We start from the raw sequence: 13,649 nt of genomic DNA, 5'->3' as shown, positions 1-13,649 counted from the left end.
TGAACCCCCTCCTTCTCCAAGAATTGAAAAGTGTCATTTTGTAGATCACTTGGATTGCATACAGAGGAAAACAGATGTATGTATGCTTTATTTTTATCCTGTTTTTTGGAAATTGTTTCATTGACATTTTTAGTCTATGAAGCAGTGAATAAGAAATACTGTTTTCAATTACCCAGTGCTTACGAGACTGAGGCTGTCTGGAGTCATCCCTACACAGACAGTCTCCCTGTGCTCCACACATCTATCTTAGCAACCTTTGGAACTTATTTAGGAACAAATTTAGTGTAGATACAGCACAATATCCTACATGCATTATTCTCTCAGACATAAATGAAGCGTTCAATATATAAAAATTCTCTTTAATTCTCTTGGCTAAGCCATCCATGACTAGTAATGAGGTATTTCCTTGTCCTTGCAGCTGCCCGGGGGTTTCATGGCTTTATTTGCTTTTGTAACAAGTAGTTTTGAAGCTAGAGGAAGCTATTCAAATTACTGTTACCAATCAGCTGGCAACTCTTTACATTATTTACTGTTCCATAATGATGAAACCTGTAGTAATAGTAGATAAGCCTATATCATTAATTTCAATTTTCAAAAGCAAATGCCTGTTACAAGCAGACTTACAGATCTAAATCAGGTTCCTAACTGCTCACACCTACATTTTTGGATTTAACTTTTAATTTTGGATTAATACTTTTTTGATTGTGACTGTAAATGCTTAAGACAAAGGTTCAATCATGATTGAAATCAGTGGATCTATGAGTGCTCTACAATTCCAAGTAATCAAGCTTTAAAAGGTTGAAGCCCAAATACGCATAAACTGCTATGCCGTCTCCCAAACGTGACCTTTCACTGTTAAGCATGTACACAGACATGAGGGAATTGCCTTCTGAAAATGTGACACCTAGGAGGGTACCGCTTTACAAATTCTCCTTTCTCAGTCTTTACAGATAAAAAGTAAAACCCCTAAATAATTGCAACTAGGTTCTACAAAAAATACTTAAGAAAAGAATGTTAAAATTAAAAAAATGCTGCAAAGTAAATCACACTGTTTAGAAAAAAAATCATATAAATATAATTATATATTAATACAAGAGTTTTACTTCTATTTAGTTATGAAACTGTATTGTTTTACACTCATCCATACAGACTCTTGTGCTGAACTTCTGTTGTTCCTACCCATCCAGCTTACTGGACCTCATCACTAGAAGGGTCTTATACCGTAATAGCACAATTTAGCTGGAGATCTTGAGAATAAGGACAAAAATAATTCTATCTATATCTGGTTTATTTTGTAGGCAAAAATGTTGCTAACTTTTTGATCAAACACAGCAGATGTAATTTAGTGTATTATTTCCCCCAGTTATACTATAAACTACAATGTATAGCAGCTATGAAGTTAAAAGGAGCTTAGCACATACATGAAAAGGTGTAAGTATATATTGATTGCACTGCCTTAAATGTCCACGTCATTTAGCAATATTATGAAAAACATCAATGAGACTAATCAAACAAATAAAAAAACACATTACATTTTTCCCAAATTGTGCATCCAGGGGCTGCTTTACAGGTCTGGTTGCAACAGAGAAACTTCCCGTTGATGAAGAATCCTTTATGGTACTTGTTTAGTAAATCAGAATTGTCTTTAATTTCTGGAAAGCACAAAGAAACCAAAGAGAACATGACAGGCTGCACGATGGGAACGTTCCTTATGATCAATAAAGTCTGCTGCACCAAACCGTGGGACCTCAGAGTGCTTACTGACTTCTAGCTCTAGACACATATCCTGGTCACATTTTTTATCTCTATACCATATTCCTCTATGCAAAATCAAGTCTGAAATCCATACTCCCCTATTTCTTTGAGAAAGAAACCTGAGTGTCAAGGAGATACAGTACAATCCAATGAAACACCCGAAGCCAAAACAGGGCCCAACAGCTATGATTCAAACCCATGCATCTTACAAAGATTTCACTGTCAAAGTGAATAATAAAAGTAATTAAAAGTAAAAGTAAAGTAATAAAAGTAATTAAACATTTTCATATATCAAAATATGCTGAGTATTTTCCTAGATCTATCTACTGTAAGAAACTCATATTCACTGATACTCAATACACCATATGGCAAATCTAAACTAACATTTATCTGTTAAAATACAGTTCTTATTTAAGCATATCAAAAGGGAACACCATCACAGAAATATTTCTTTTATATCTGAAGCACTGCTTTACTCTAGAAAAACAGCACCAGTAGTATCCCTGTGCTAGTGATACATTAGTTCTGTAAGCTGTAATAGTAGTTTGGTTTCAAAAGGTATCTAGAAGAAATGTAGAAGGCATAGAGCCAGACTTTAAAAAGTGGTTGTCTCAGGACAGGTTTTCAGCTGTGCTGCAGTAAGATAGTGTAAACCCAAGATTGCTGAATGTGCGACAGTGCTGCGGAAGGATCAGGACACTCCTTTGTGACAAGTGCTTTTTATAAACTTTTTTAAAGGCTTGTAGGCAGTTGAATATTGGTGCTATTATTTGTCTCATGACCATTACAAAATATATCACTTTATGCAAGCTTACTCTTCACAAATTTTGTTTTAAAAAGTCTTACCGAAAATCTTGGTTTCTAGAAGGGTCAGTGTAGTTTGCCTAATGTTTCTGGTCCACATTCTTCATAACTTTGCTAAATTAATCGACATACCCTTATTTCTGTGTATGCAAAGGGAGTCACAACCAGAGAGGTAGCTCATACACAGGCTTACAAGTAAAACTGGGCAGGGTAGTTGTTCTCAGCCCATTATAGATTGCCTATTTTTGTTCCTACAGTGGCCAGCATGTGTGAGGGTTGCCCTATTCAATGTGAGGGTTTTGCCTTCACTGGGGTTACACAGGGATGTAGTTTTCTGCTTATAACTTACATTTTGCATGACTGTGATTCTGCTTCATTGAAAACAATAGAAATTTCCTTGAAAAAAGAAAAAGAGGAAAATACAAAGGAAAAAGCACTAGCAGTATTGGTTATCAAAATGGCATTCATGCAGGTAAGAGCTATACTAGCCACATGGCACAATGGTTGTGCTCTATTAATCTGCATCAGTAAAGGCTGAACATATGATGAAGATTAAAAAATGCCCATGAAAAATAAAACCCAAAAGCTTTATTTTGGCTTATTTCTCACTGAAACTTTCAGCCTTTAAAATTTCTAACCCATTCTTGAAAATACCATGCATTTCAACCAGCCAGTGCTGAAGTAAGAAAGACACTAAAAACAAGTGACAAAGAATGGCACAAAATGTTGAGGCAGGAGCATTTTCCTATCTCACCTCATGTTATTTGAATATTTTTGTACACAAAGGAATAGTGTTACCTTTATGCAAAGCTGCAAGCCACCGCTCCCGGCTCTCTTCATTAGTGGCATAGACATAAAGAAGTCCACCCTTGTACACAATCTGGAAAAGGTTGGGAAAGACAGCATGGTGAGAGTCTACTGCCTGAAAGTGTGTTGCTGTGCAGGAGGGGAAAAGAGCAGGGCATGGGAACCAAGAAAATAGGCTTTGTCGACCCACATCAAACTCCCACAACTCACTAATGTTTCTCAGAGGTTGTGTATATAATGTATTTAATGTATTTTTTATGTGCACTACAAGGACTTTATCCCCTTCTGTGGTACATAGAAGTTCTGATCAGGCAAGGCCACCCTGATTGGCAAATCCTCTGGTGTTGAGTAACCAGGTGGCCTTTGCTAAACGTGTGTACCAACATTTGAAGGTTCCACCTCCCCATTGCTTTGAATGTAGTCCATTGTATTGTTCGATTTTCCCAGAAGCTGGTGTATGGTAGGGGATGTGATACACCCACTCAATACCATGCTCTTTGGCCCAGGTGTCTGTGAGGTTGTTTCGGAAATAAGTCCCGTTGTCTGACTCAATTCTTTCTGGGGTACCATGTCACCATAAAACTTGCTTCTCAAGGCCCAGGATAGTGTTCCGGGCAGTGGCATGGGTCACAGGACACGTTCCCAGACATCCAGTGGTTGCTTCCACCATTGTAAGCACATGGTGCTTGCCTTGGCTGGTTTGTGGGAGTGTGATATAGTCAATCTGCCAGGGCTCCCCATATTGATATTTCAGCCATCGCCCTCCACACCAGAGGGGCTTTAACTGCTTGGCTTGCTTAATTGCAGCACATGTTTCACATTCATGGATAACCTGTGCAATGGCACCAATAGTCAGGTCCACCCCTTGATCACGAGCCCATCTATATGTTGCATCTCTTCCCTGATGGCCTGAGGTGTCATGGGCCCATCGAGCCATAAGTAGCTCACCCTTGTGTTGCCAGTCCAGGTCCACCTGAGCCACTTCAATCTTGGTGGCCTGATCCACCTGTTGGTTGTTTCGAAGTTCTTCAGTGGCCCGACCCTTGGGTACGTGAGCATCTAAGTGACGTACTTTTACAACCAGATTCTCTAGCCAGGATGCAATATCTTGCCACAATGCAGCAGCCCAGATGGGTTTGCTTCTGCATTGCCAGTTGCTCTGCTTCCATTGCTGTAACCACCCCCACAGGCCATTTGCCACCATCCATGAGTCAGTATAGAGATAGAGCACTGGCCACTTTTCTCTTTCAGCAATATCTAAAGCTAGCTGGATGGCTTTCAGCTCTGCAAACTGACTCAATTCACCTTCTCCTTCAGCAGTTTCTGCGACTTGTCATGTAGGACTCCACACAGCAGCCTTCCATCTCCAATGGTTTCCTACAATGCGACAAGATCCATCAGTGAACAGGGCATATTGCCTCTCATTTTCTGGCAGTTTATTGTACAGCGGGGCCTCTTCAGCATGTGTTACCTCCTCCTCTGGTGACATTTCAAAATCTTTGCCTTCTGGCCAGTCCGTGATCACTTCTAAAATTCCTGGGCGACTGGGGTTTCCTCTGCGAGCCCGTTGTGTGATCAGTGCAATCCACTTACTCCACGTGGCGTCAGTCGCGTGATGTGTAGAGGAGACCCTCCCTTTGAACATCCAGCCCAGCACTGGCAGTCGGGGTGCTAAGAGGAGCTGTGTCTCGGTACCAACCACTTCTGAGGCAGCTCGAACTCCTTCATATGCTGCCAATATCTCTTTTTCAGTTGGAGTATAGAGAGCCCTGGATCCTCGATATCCTCGACTCCAAAACCCCAGGGGTCAGTCTCAGGTCTCCTCTGGTGCTTTCTGCCAGACACTCCAGGTAGGGCCATTCGCCCCCACTGTGGTGTAGGGCACAATTTTAAAATCTTGTCCTGCCCAGACTGGTCCAAGGACTACCGCATGAACAATCTCCCCTTTAATTTGTTCAAAGGCTCATTGTTGCTCAGGGCCCCATTTAAAATCATTCTTCTTCTGGGTCACTTGATAGAGAGGGCTTACAATCAGACTGTAGTTTGGAACAGGCATTCTCCAAAAACCCACAACACCTAAGAAAGCCTGTGTTTCCTTTTTATTAGTCAGTGAAGACATAGCTGCTATTTTGTTGATCACATCATTGGGATCTGATGACGTCCACCTTGCCATTTTATTCCTAAAAACTGGAGCTCCTGTGCAGGTCCCCTGACCTTACTTTCTTTTATGGCAAAACCGGCTTTCAGAAGGATTTGAATTATTTTCTTCCCTTTCTCAAAAACTTCTTCTGCTGTGTTGCCTCATATGATGATGTCATCAATGTATTGCAGGTGTTCCAGAGCTTAACCCTTCTCCAGTGCAGTCTGGATTAGTCCGTGGCAAATGGTGGGACTGTGTTTCCACCCCTGGGGCAGTTGATTCCAGATGTGCTGGGTGCCCTTCCAAGTAAAAGCAAACTGTGTCCGGCACTCTGCTGTCAGAGGGATTGAGAAAAATGCATTAGCAATGTCAGTTGTGACATACCACTTGGCTGCCTTTGACTCCAGTTTGTACTGAAGTTCTAGTATGTCCAACAGCAGCACTCAGCGGCAGCGTGACTTCATTCAGGTCAGGGTAGTCTACTGTTAGTCTCCATTCTCCACTAGACTTTCACGCTGGCCGTGTGGGGCTGTTAAAGGGTGAACGAGTTTTGCTGATCACTCCTTGGCTCTCCAGTTGGCAAATCGGGTTATCATGGGAATCAGTGAGTCTCACTTGGTGCGATATTGGCACCGGTGCACTGGTGTGGTAGCAATTGGCTTTTGTTGTTCTTTGACCCTCAGCAACCCCACAACCAAAGTGTCCTCCGAGAGACCAGGCAAGGTGGACAGCTGTTCAATTTCCTCCATTTCCAAGGCAGCTATACCAAAAGCCCACTGATATCCCTTTGGGTCCTTAAAATACCCTCTCCTGAGATAGTCTAGACCAAGGATACACGGAGCCTCTGGACCAGTCACAATGGGGTGTTTCTGCCGCTCATTCCCAGTTAGGCTTACTTCAGCCTCCAATACCATTAGCTGATGGGATCCCCTGTCACACCAGAAATACAGATGGGTTCTGCCCCTTTATAACTTGATGGCATTAGAGTGCACTGTGCACCGGTGTCTACTAGAGCCTTATACTCCTGTGGGTCTGACGTGCCAGGCCATCGAATCCACACAGTCCCATAAACTCAGTTGTCCCTTTCCTCCACCTGGCTGGAGGCAGGACCCCTCTAATCTTGGTCAGAGTATTCATTACTCACTTCTTGTAAAAATGACTTAGAAGTCCCTTCAAGAGGATCAGAAGTAAGATCAGCCCTTATACTCTGTCTGGAAACGGGAGTGGCTTTTTTCCTGGAAGAATCCCTGTTTGTGGTTGTTTTTCCTTGCAACTCGTACCTGTGCATCTAGGGTCAAGGTAGGTTTTCCATCCCACTTCCTCATGTCCTCTCCATGGTCATGCAGGTAAAACCACATGCCTGGTACCCCATGGTCTATATTCTCTCTCTTGAGCAGAGGAACCATCACTCCTAATAGCTCAGATACTGGTCATACAGGCGGGGAATATGACTTTTGCATCAGTTTGATAAGTTTTTCAGACTTTTCGGACAGTTTTTCCACAGGCTCGTAAGGACAAAGAGAGATTTTCTTTGTATTGCTGGAGCTGGTAAGCCATTTCATCCGCTATCAGTGCCTCTTAGTCTTTCCAGGTCAATACTGCCCATGGGTTGGCAGCCGATGATGGCGCGCTCCGTACAAACTTCTGCCACATGGGTTGTGTGCATTGGACTTCGTCTGGATGTCTGGGTAACTGTGGGTTGTCTTGGTCATAATAAATCAACTCGAGCATGACTAATTCCCTCAGGTACTGGATACCTCTCCATGGTGGTCCACTTGCCTGGTTGACATATAACATCTGCCTTGAAGGGGTACCTTTCCTTCATGCTTGACAGGAGTTGCCTCCAGAGGCTGAGGGCTTGTGTCCCTTTTCCAATTGCCTTGCCAATGCCACCTTCCCTAGAAAGTGATCCCAGCTGCTTGGCCTCCCTACCCTCTAATCCCAGGCTTCTAGCCCCATTGTCCCAGCATCAGAGCAGCCAGGTGATAATGTGCTCACCTGGACACCGGCTGAAATCTTTTCACATATCCTGCAGCTCCCTCAGGGATAGGGATCAGATGATTACCTCTGGTTCTGCCACTTCCTCCTCCTGTTCTCGTGATGAGCCTGGTTGACCTTCATCCCTTACTAAGTGAACTGATTTTTTTGTATATTTCTTCTTCTGTACAGGGGTGACTGATGCTGGCACAGGTTGGTTCCCTGGTTCAGCTGCAGCGTCTGTCACAGGGGTTGGAGTTGCCACAGTGTCTGTTGGTCTCTTTTCCCTCCCTTCCCCCTGAGGGTGCTGCATAATATCCAGCAGTGTTTGGTAGATACTGGCCAGAGCCCAGCACAGTGCGGTAAGTTGTGCCTCTTTGGAATAGCCACAGCATTTTCCTTTCAAATATTCTATCACTTTATCAGGGTCCTGTAGCTGTTTAGGAGTGAAGTTCCAAACCATTGGAGGTGAGAAGTTCTCAAGATACCTGCCCATATTCTCCCACATGCCATGCCATCTGTGATCATCCAGCCTCGGGGCAGATCTCTACGAGATATTCTTAAATAGTTGTTTAACCTTAAACAAGACCTGGAAAACATTCAGGAGACATAGCAATAGGAACATGCTGGTTTGAACATCCCAAGGATAATCAAAATTCTCAAGAGCTATTGTAATTTTCCTGGAGGAGAAGGGGAAGGTGAAGAAATGTGTCTTCCACATGGATTTCCGATGAGAAAAGGTAAAAGGTGTAATTATTAATAGTTTCTGAAAGATGGTTCCCAAAGTATGGAGATGACGGCATTGCTGAATACAAATACCAGATTAGTTTCATAACCAGCAATTCCATCGTCTCATAAGCCAGTGTTACAAAGTACAACAGCATGATAACTTTAGCCCAGTTCCCACAGGTGATAAACAGCACAACAGGGAGCATTTACTGCAAGTAAGGTGTTACAAAACACAACTTTAAGAAAAAGCACGCCAACTTTGAAAGCGAATAAATCAACATTGTGACCCACAACTATTGAACTAATTTAATGAATGCTTATAACAAATTAGTTCTAATGTGTTCCAGTCAGATTTATTGTTATCTCAACTCGTCAAGCCCCACGTTAGGCACCAAAAAGGACTGTCGTGGTTTAACCCTAGCGGGCAACTAAGCACGACGCAGTTGATCACTTACTTCCCCCTCCCCCCCCAGTGGGAGGGGTGAGAGAACAGAAAAAAGTAAATCTCGTGGGTTGAGATAAAGACAGTTTAATAGGTCAGAAAGGAAGAAAATAGTAATAATGATGATAATAATAATAAAATGACAATAATAAAAAGAATTGGAATATACAAAACAAGTGATGCACAATACAATTGCTCACCCCTCGCTGACTGATGCCCAGTTAGTTCCCGAGCAGTGATATGCACCCCCCCAGCCAACTCCCCCCAGTTTATATACTGGGCATGACATCACATGGTATGGAATATTCCTTTGGCCAGTTTGGGTCAGCTGTCCTGGCTGTGTCCCCTCCCAACTTCTTGTGCCCCTCCAGACTTCTTGCTGGCTGGGCATGAGAAGCTGAAAAATCCTTGACTTCGTATAAACACGACTTAGCAACAACTGAAAACATCAGTGTGTTATCAACATTCTTCTCACATTAAATCCAAAACATAACACTATAGCTACTACTAGAAAGAAAATTAACTCTATCCCAGCTGAAACCAGGAGAGCTTGTTTTCAGCCTACCTTCCTCTAGCTTTGTTTGTTGCCTACCTAATAATTACTAACATCTGCTTTGCTTTTTGGATCATGTTTAGCACTGGGCTGACTCTGTGTGTGCCTGCGTTAGGTCAGGGTTTCATTTCCCTTGTGTACATTGCTTTTCAGTCATCTGCACTGAATTTCAAATGCCACTTTATTGCTTTTGTTTGTTAGACTGAAGAGCTCTTGTTATTACATGCATACTCCCACCAGTAAGTATACATGACTGATCAATTTGCTTCCTGTCTCCTTATTTAGTTAAATGGTGGAGCCCTGCGAGCCTTTCTCTTTAACATGTTATCCATCCAATCTATTAGTCATTGTCAAGTCTTTCCTTTGACCTCTCTTCAGTTTACAACATCTTTCTTCAATTATAGTCACCAGAACTAGACACAATATTCTCCTGGTGATCGCAGTAGTGTCAAATCACATTGAGTGCTTTTGCTCAATATGTGCCCAATTCCATGTCCAAGGATGCCATTAGCTCCTTCGGCCACAGCATCACACTGGGAATTTATGTTCAGCTATCATGACCTTAAAGTCCTCTTTAGAGATACTGTTCCCTAGAACAGCGTCCCCCATCCTATAACTAGCATACACTTAACTGAATTATGCATTCCTGACATAAATACACTCATTTAACATAAATGTGTCATTCAGTGCCACAAATCTGGGGGAGGGAGAAGGGAAAGGAAGACTGGAATGACACCTAGGATCAACCAGGCAGTGAAATATTAAGTGTGTGTCATGAGGGTGCCCTTGGGCATGGCAATTATTGCAGGGTCATGAATTAACGCACTATTCAGCAACGCTGTTATTCACTCTAGCAGCCTGCCAGTGGCACTGCAAAAGGGGATCTGTGGGCACTTCTCACATCTGCATGTCCCACTGCCCACAGAATTGAGATTGATGGAGGCTCTAGGAGGAACCTGAGCTGGGCAACTGAAACAGGTGAAAGGCAGCAAAGCTGAAGTTATGGTTTTCTCATCACATTGAATTCTTAAACACGTGTAGTGCTTTGTGCAGCTGCATCTTCTGATACAAGGCATAGCCTTGGATCTCCTGACTGTGGCACATTTGAATCGCAATCAGGCAGTCAGGGGTCAAATCCTGCACTTGGTATTGAAGCCAAAAAAAAGAAGTGGAAAGAGACAGTGAGAATTAAAATGAGAATTTTTAAGTGCTTAATTCTGCCTTAAAATAAGTGCTAATCACATAGTGTAGTGATCTATGTATTCCAGATAATATTAAAGCAAATATCTGATAGACCTTTGAACATAAAAGAAACAAGACTTGATCTAAATTCTATCACAGTCAATTCAAAGTATTTCAGCAAAGTCACAATTCAGTAATAGGGACTGATTTTCTATTTGCCGTAAATATCAGTAGCACTTAGCAGTAACAGGTATCACCACTTCAGATAGGAACACTAGGTGTAGCCTTAGGATGGCTGGCAGGCATATTTAATGAAATGCAAATGAAACAGATTTCATGACTAACCTGAAAAGGATATTGTCTTGCAGGAGGTGTTGATTCCTCAAGATTCACTGTCTCAACACATCGGATTTTCTCAATCTCAATTGATCCCCTTTTGCTTCCTTTTTTCTAAGAGTGAAAAAACACAGCCGACTGTAAACTAATATTAACATAATATAAAGTATTCTAGTTTGATGATTTTATACAATTTTGCATTTCAAGCTGTATAAGCCATAGCTTCAGGTTTGTTAAACTTTAAAAGAAAGGTAGGAAAAAACCCTCCTTGGTGCCCTACCTGCATCTAATATATTGATCAAATTCAATTTTAAGTCAGTTACAAGAATTACAGGACACAGCCCTACATCTGAGAAAGCATCTGCTGCAACTGAAGGAGTACAGGGCAGAAGCGGGGACTAGCAGGAAAAGAAGGAGGAATTAAGAGAAAAACACCTTAAGTGCATACCAGAAGCCTAGCTGTGGCCTTCATAATTTTGTTAAGGTAATGGAGCTTATTCTCACTGAGCTTCTCTGCAGTTTTGTAATGGGGTGTAACTCACAGGAGGAGTCCAAATGTAAGAAAAGGAGCAAAAACTTTAAAATAAGTTGCCTGAGACATATAGTTCCATTCCCGACAGGAGATCTTCTCAGTAAGAAGCCACCCTTTTGTGATATACAGTCACTCCTTAGGAAACAAGGATAGTTTAAACATCTGCTTTGTGCAGCTGAGGGATGAGATTCTGAACTAACCATGTCTTGTACAAGTAACTTCTGAAGCCAGTTATTTACATCAGTTCAGAGGGAAACCTGAGCAAGGAAAAGATCCCTATTCAAGGCAATGTGTAAAGATATGCCAATGTTAATTACTTGCTTAAGTTCATTTTGGAAGGACACAAACAGATGCTCAATGGTAAGCACAACAGTAAGAGTTGTTCTGAATAGAGACACTCTTAAGCCTGCAGCTAAGTGTTTTTCTGAACTGAAACTAGGATCTGATACCCTATAATTCTACTCAAAACAAAGTACACCTGTTGTTCTAAGATAACGTCTAATCAAGCTTCACAGAATAAAACCAGAGGAATAAGGTGACACTGGAAAATCTTAGAAGAGTTTACTTAAAAAAATTATGTCTTACCCCTTTGTCATATTCATAATAAGAAAGGCTTGCTTTCGTCAGAACAAACAACCTTTTCTTGTAGTTAATTGGTGATATTTTTTTCTTCTGTTGTGACTTCTTTAAAAGGAGTTCTTCTAGAATTGTTTTCTTCTCCATTATATATTTCCCTAAAAGAACATCATAGTTACTTTTATTACTACTATTAATAAACATAACAACACCAACTATAGAAACTGTAATAACAAATACATTGAGTCATTGTCCTTTATGTTTTATAAAATTTTCTAGTAATATATGGTTACAAAGCATGTGTTTAATACTGCTTAAACAAATGAGGTTGTTAAGCTTATTCACTCGACAAAAACAATCATAGTATACAAAAATTAAGCTACAGATATACTGTAGTTCTAAACAAGGTGTCTCTGTTACTTTATTGTCTGAGGATCTCTCCTTTTAAAGCCATGCACCCTTTCTGGCAAAGAGCACAGGCTGCTTTATGCACAGATGTATTACATCTGCAGCATAACATGGAAGTCATTACAGCAGCAGAGAGAACGACAACAAAAAGAAAACACTTCTATTTACAGACCTGAAAAACATACCTAGTGCTGACAAGTGTGTTCCCTGAACTGGAAATTTCCCATTTCTTTCTTTCAACTGAAACAAATGCATGTTTATGGGACAGTGACATGTAGAAAAGATCAAAAAGTAAAACTGTTCTTGCACCGCATATATATACATGTATACTTATATCTATGTATTTTTTCTTAGCCTGGACAATCATACAGTAGAAAATGCCAAGAAGGATGAGATCCATCATATTTCTACAGTTTTGTGTGTTTCAGGTTATCTTACCCAAATGTGAAGAAAGCAGGTCACATCCTTTGCCCTATACGTTCTGGAGCTCCAAAGGGAAGTGTTGTGCTAAGCAACCCACTTCGTTATGTCCCCGTTCACTACAGAGAGCCCAGCAGAAAGAGAAAATTTGCATGATGCTTATCACACCCACTTGATCTAACCACTGGAACCTACTCGAACCCAGAAAATAACAAATATCTAGTAGGAACAGTCTGAAGAGGAAAGGAGGGTCCTTACTAGCCATTACTCCCCCATGGGCTTCTGGCTACCCTCCCCGTGGACAGGGTGCCTACTTACACCTACCACCAACTCCATTCTGGAGAGACCAGTGTATGTTAGTGTCACTGCTGAGTCAGCTTAAAGGCAATCTTGCCACGACATGCGACATCTGAAGAAGATAAGAGCTTGGGGTAGGTAAAGGAAGAGCTGGGGCTGAAATCTTTCTATTGAGGTGTCTGCTCTGATGTGGGGGAAAGGAGGAGTATCCACCCCACTTTATGAAATTTTTCAGGCATTACAGGGTAGGTTCTTGCCCTGACTGACTGTAGGAGTAACTAGCATGAAATTAGGAGTTAGTTCAACACAGCTTAGAGAAGCTGTCTTTGCAATTAAAATATTAGGTTTGATAGAAAGTGTAAAAAACTTGTCATTCCCACGGCAGAGCAGTAAGAACTCCTGCTTTTTGTAACAGCATGTGCTTTTGTTTCTTTATAATGGGAAACATCCAGTCTTTAGCTCCAACTCACTGAAGTTCATGGAACTCACAGGGGTACTGGAGGTCAGAAAAAAGGATGGGTGAGATGGAATTTCAGCTACCCTATTTTAAAGCATTATTTGCAGGTCATTTTTCTGGGGTTGTCACTACGTGATCTTTACTAACTGCTGCTTGAATTAATCTGAGCAATTACCTGAACTGCCAGGACTGATAACATTGCTCATGTGAGACCAGGATTCTAATCCACATCGG

General features: G+C 41.6%; 1 protein-coding gene across 1 annotated transcript in view; it reads right to left on the bottom strand.

The window, feature by feature from the left end:
• BMX (BMX non-receptor tyrosine kinase) overlaps positions 1-12,784 on the bottom strand; it is a 37,088-nt gene extending 24,304 nt beyond the window's left edge. Inside the window, exons 1-5 of the mRNA XM_075057231.1 lie at positions 12,680-12,784; positions 11,843-11,991; positions 10,735-10,839; positions 3,358-3,439; positions 1,533-1,652 (exon numbers count right to left, since the gene is read on the bottom strand). Of these exons, the coding sequence (XP_074913332.1) occupies positions 1,533-1,652; positions 3,358-3,439; positions 10,735-10,839; positions 11,843-11,980 (445 nt within the window). The 5' untranslated portion in view covers positions 11,981-11,991; positions 12,680-12,784. The remainder of the gene's footprint in view (positions 1-1,532; positions 1,653-3,357; positions 3,440-10,734; positions 10,840-11,842; positions 11,992-12,679) is intronic.
• Positions 12,785-13,649: the final 865 nt, after the last annotated feature.

Source organism: Buteo buteo, chromosome 25 (genome assembly GCF_964188355.1).
Source record: "Buteo buteo chromosome 25, bButBut1.hap1.1, whole genome shotgun sequence".
Classification (NCBI taxonomy): Eukaryota; Metazoa; Chordata; class Aves; order Accipitriformes; family Accipitridae; genus Buteo; species Buteo buteo.
This window is presented reverse-complemented; position numbering and strand designations above follow the sequence as displayed.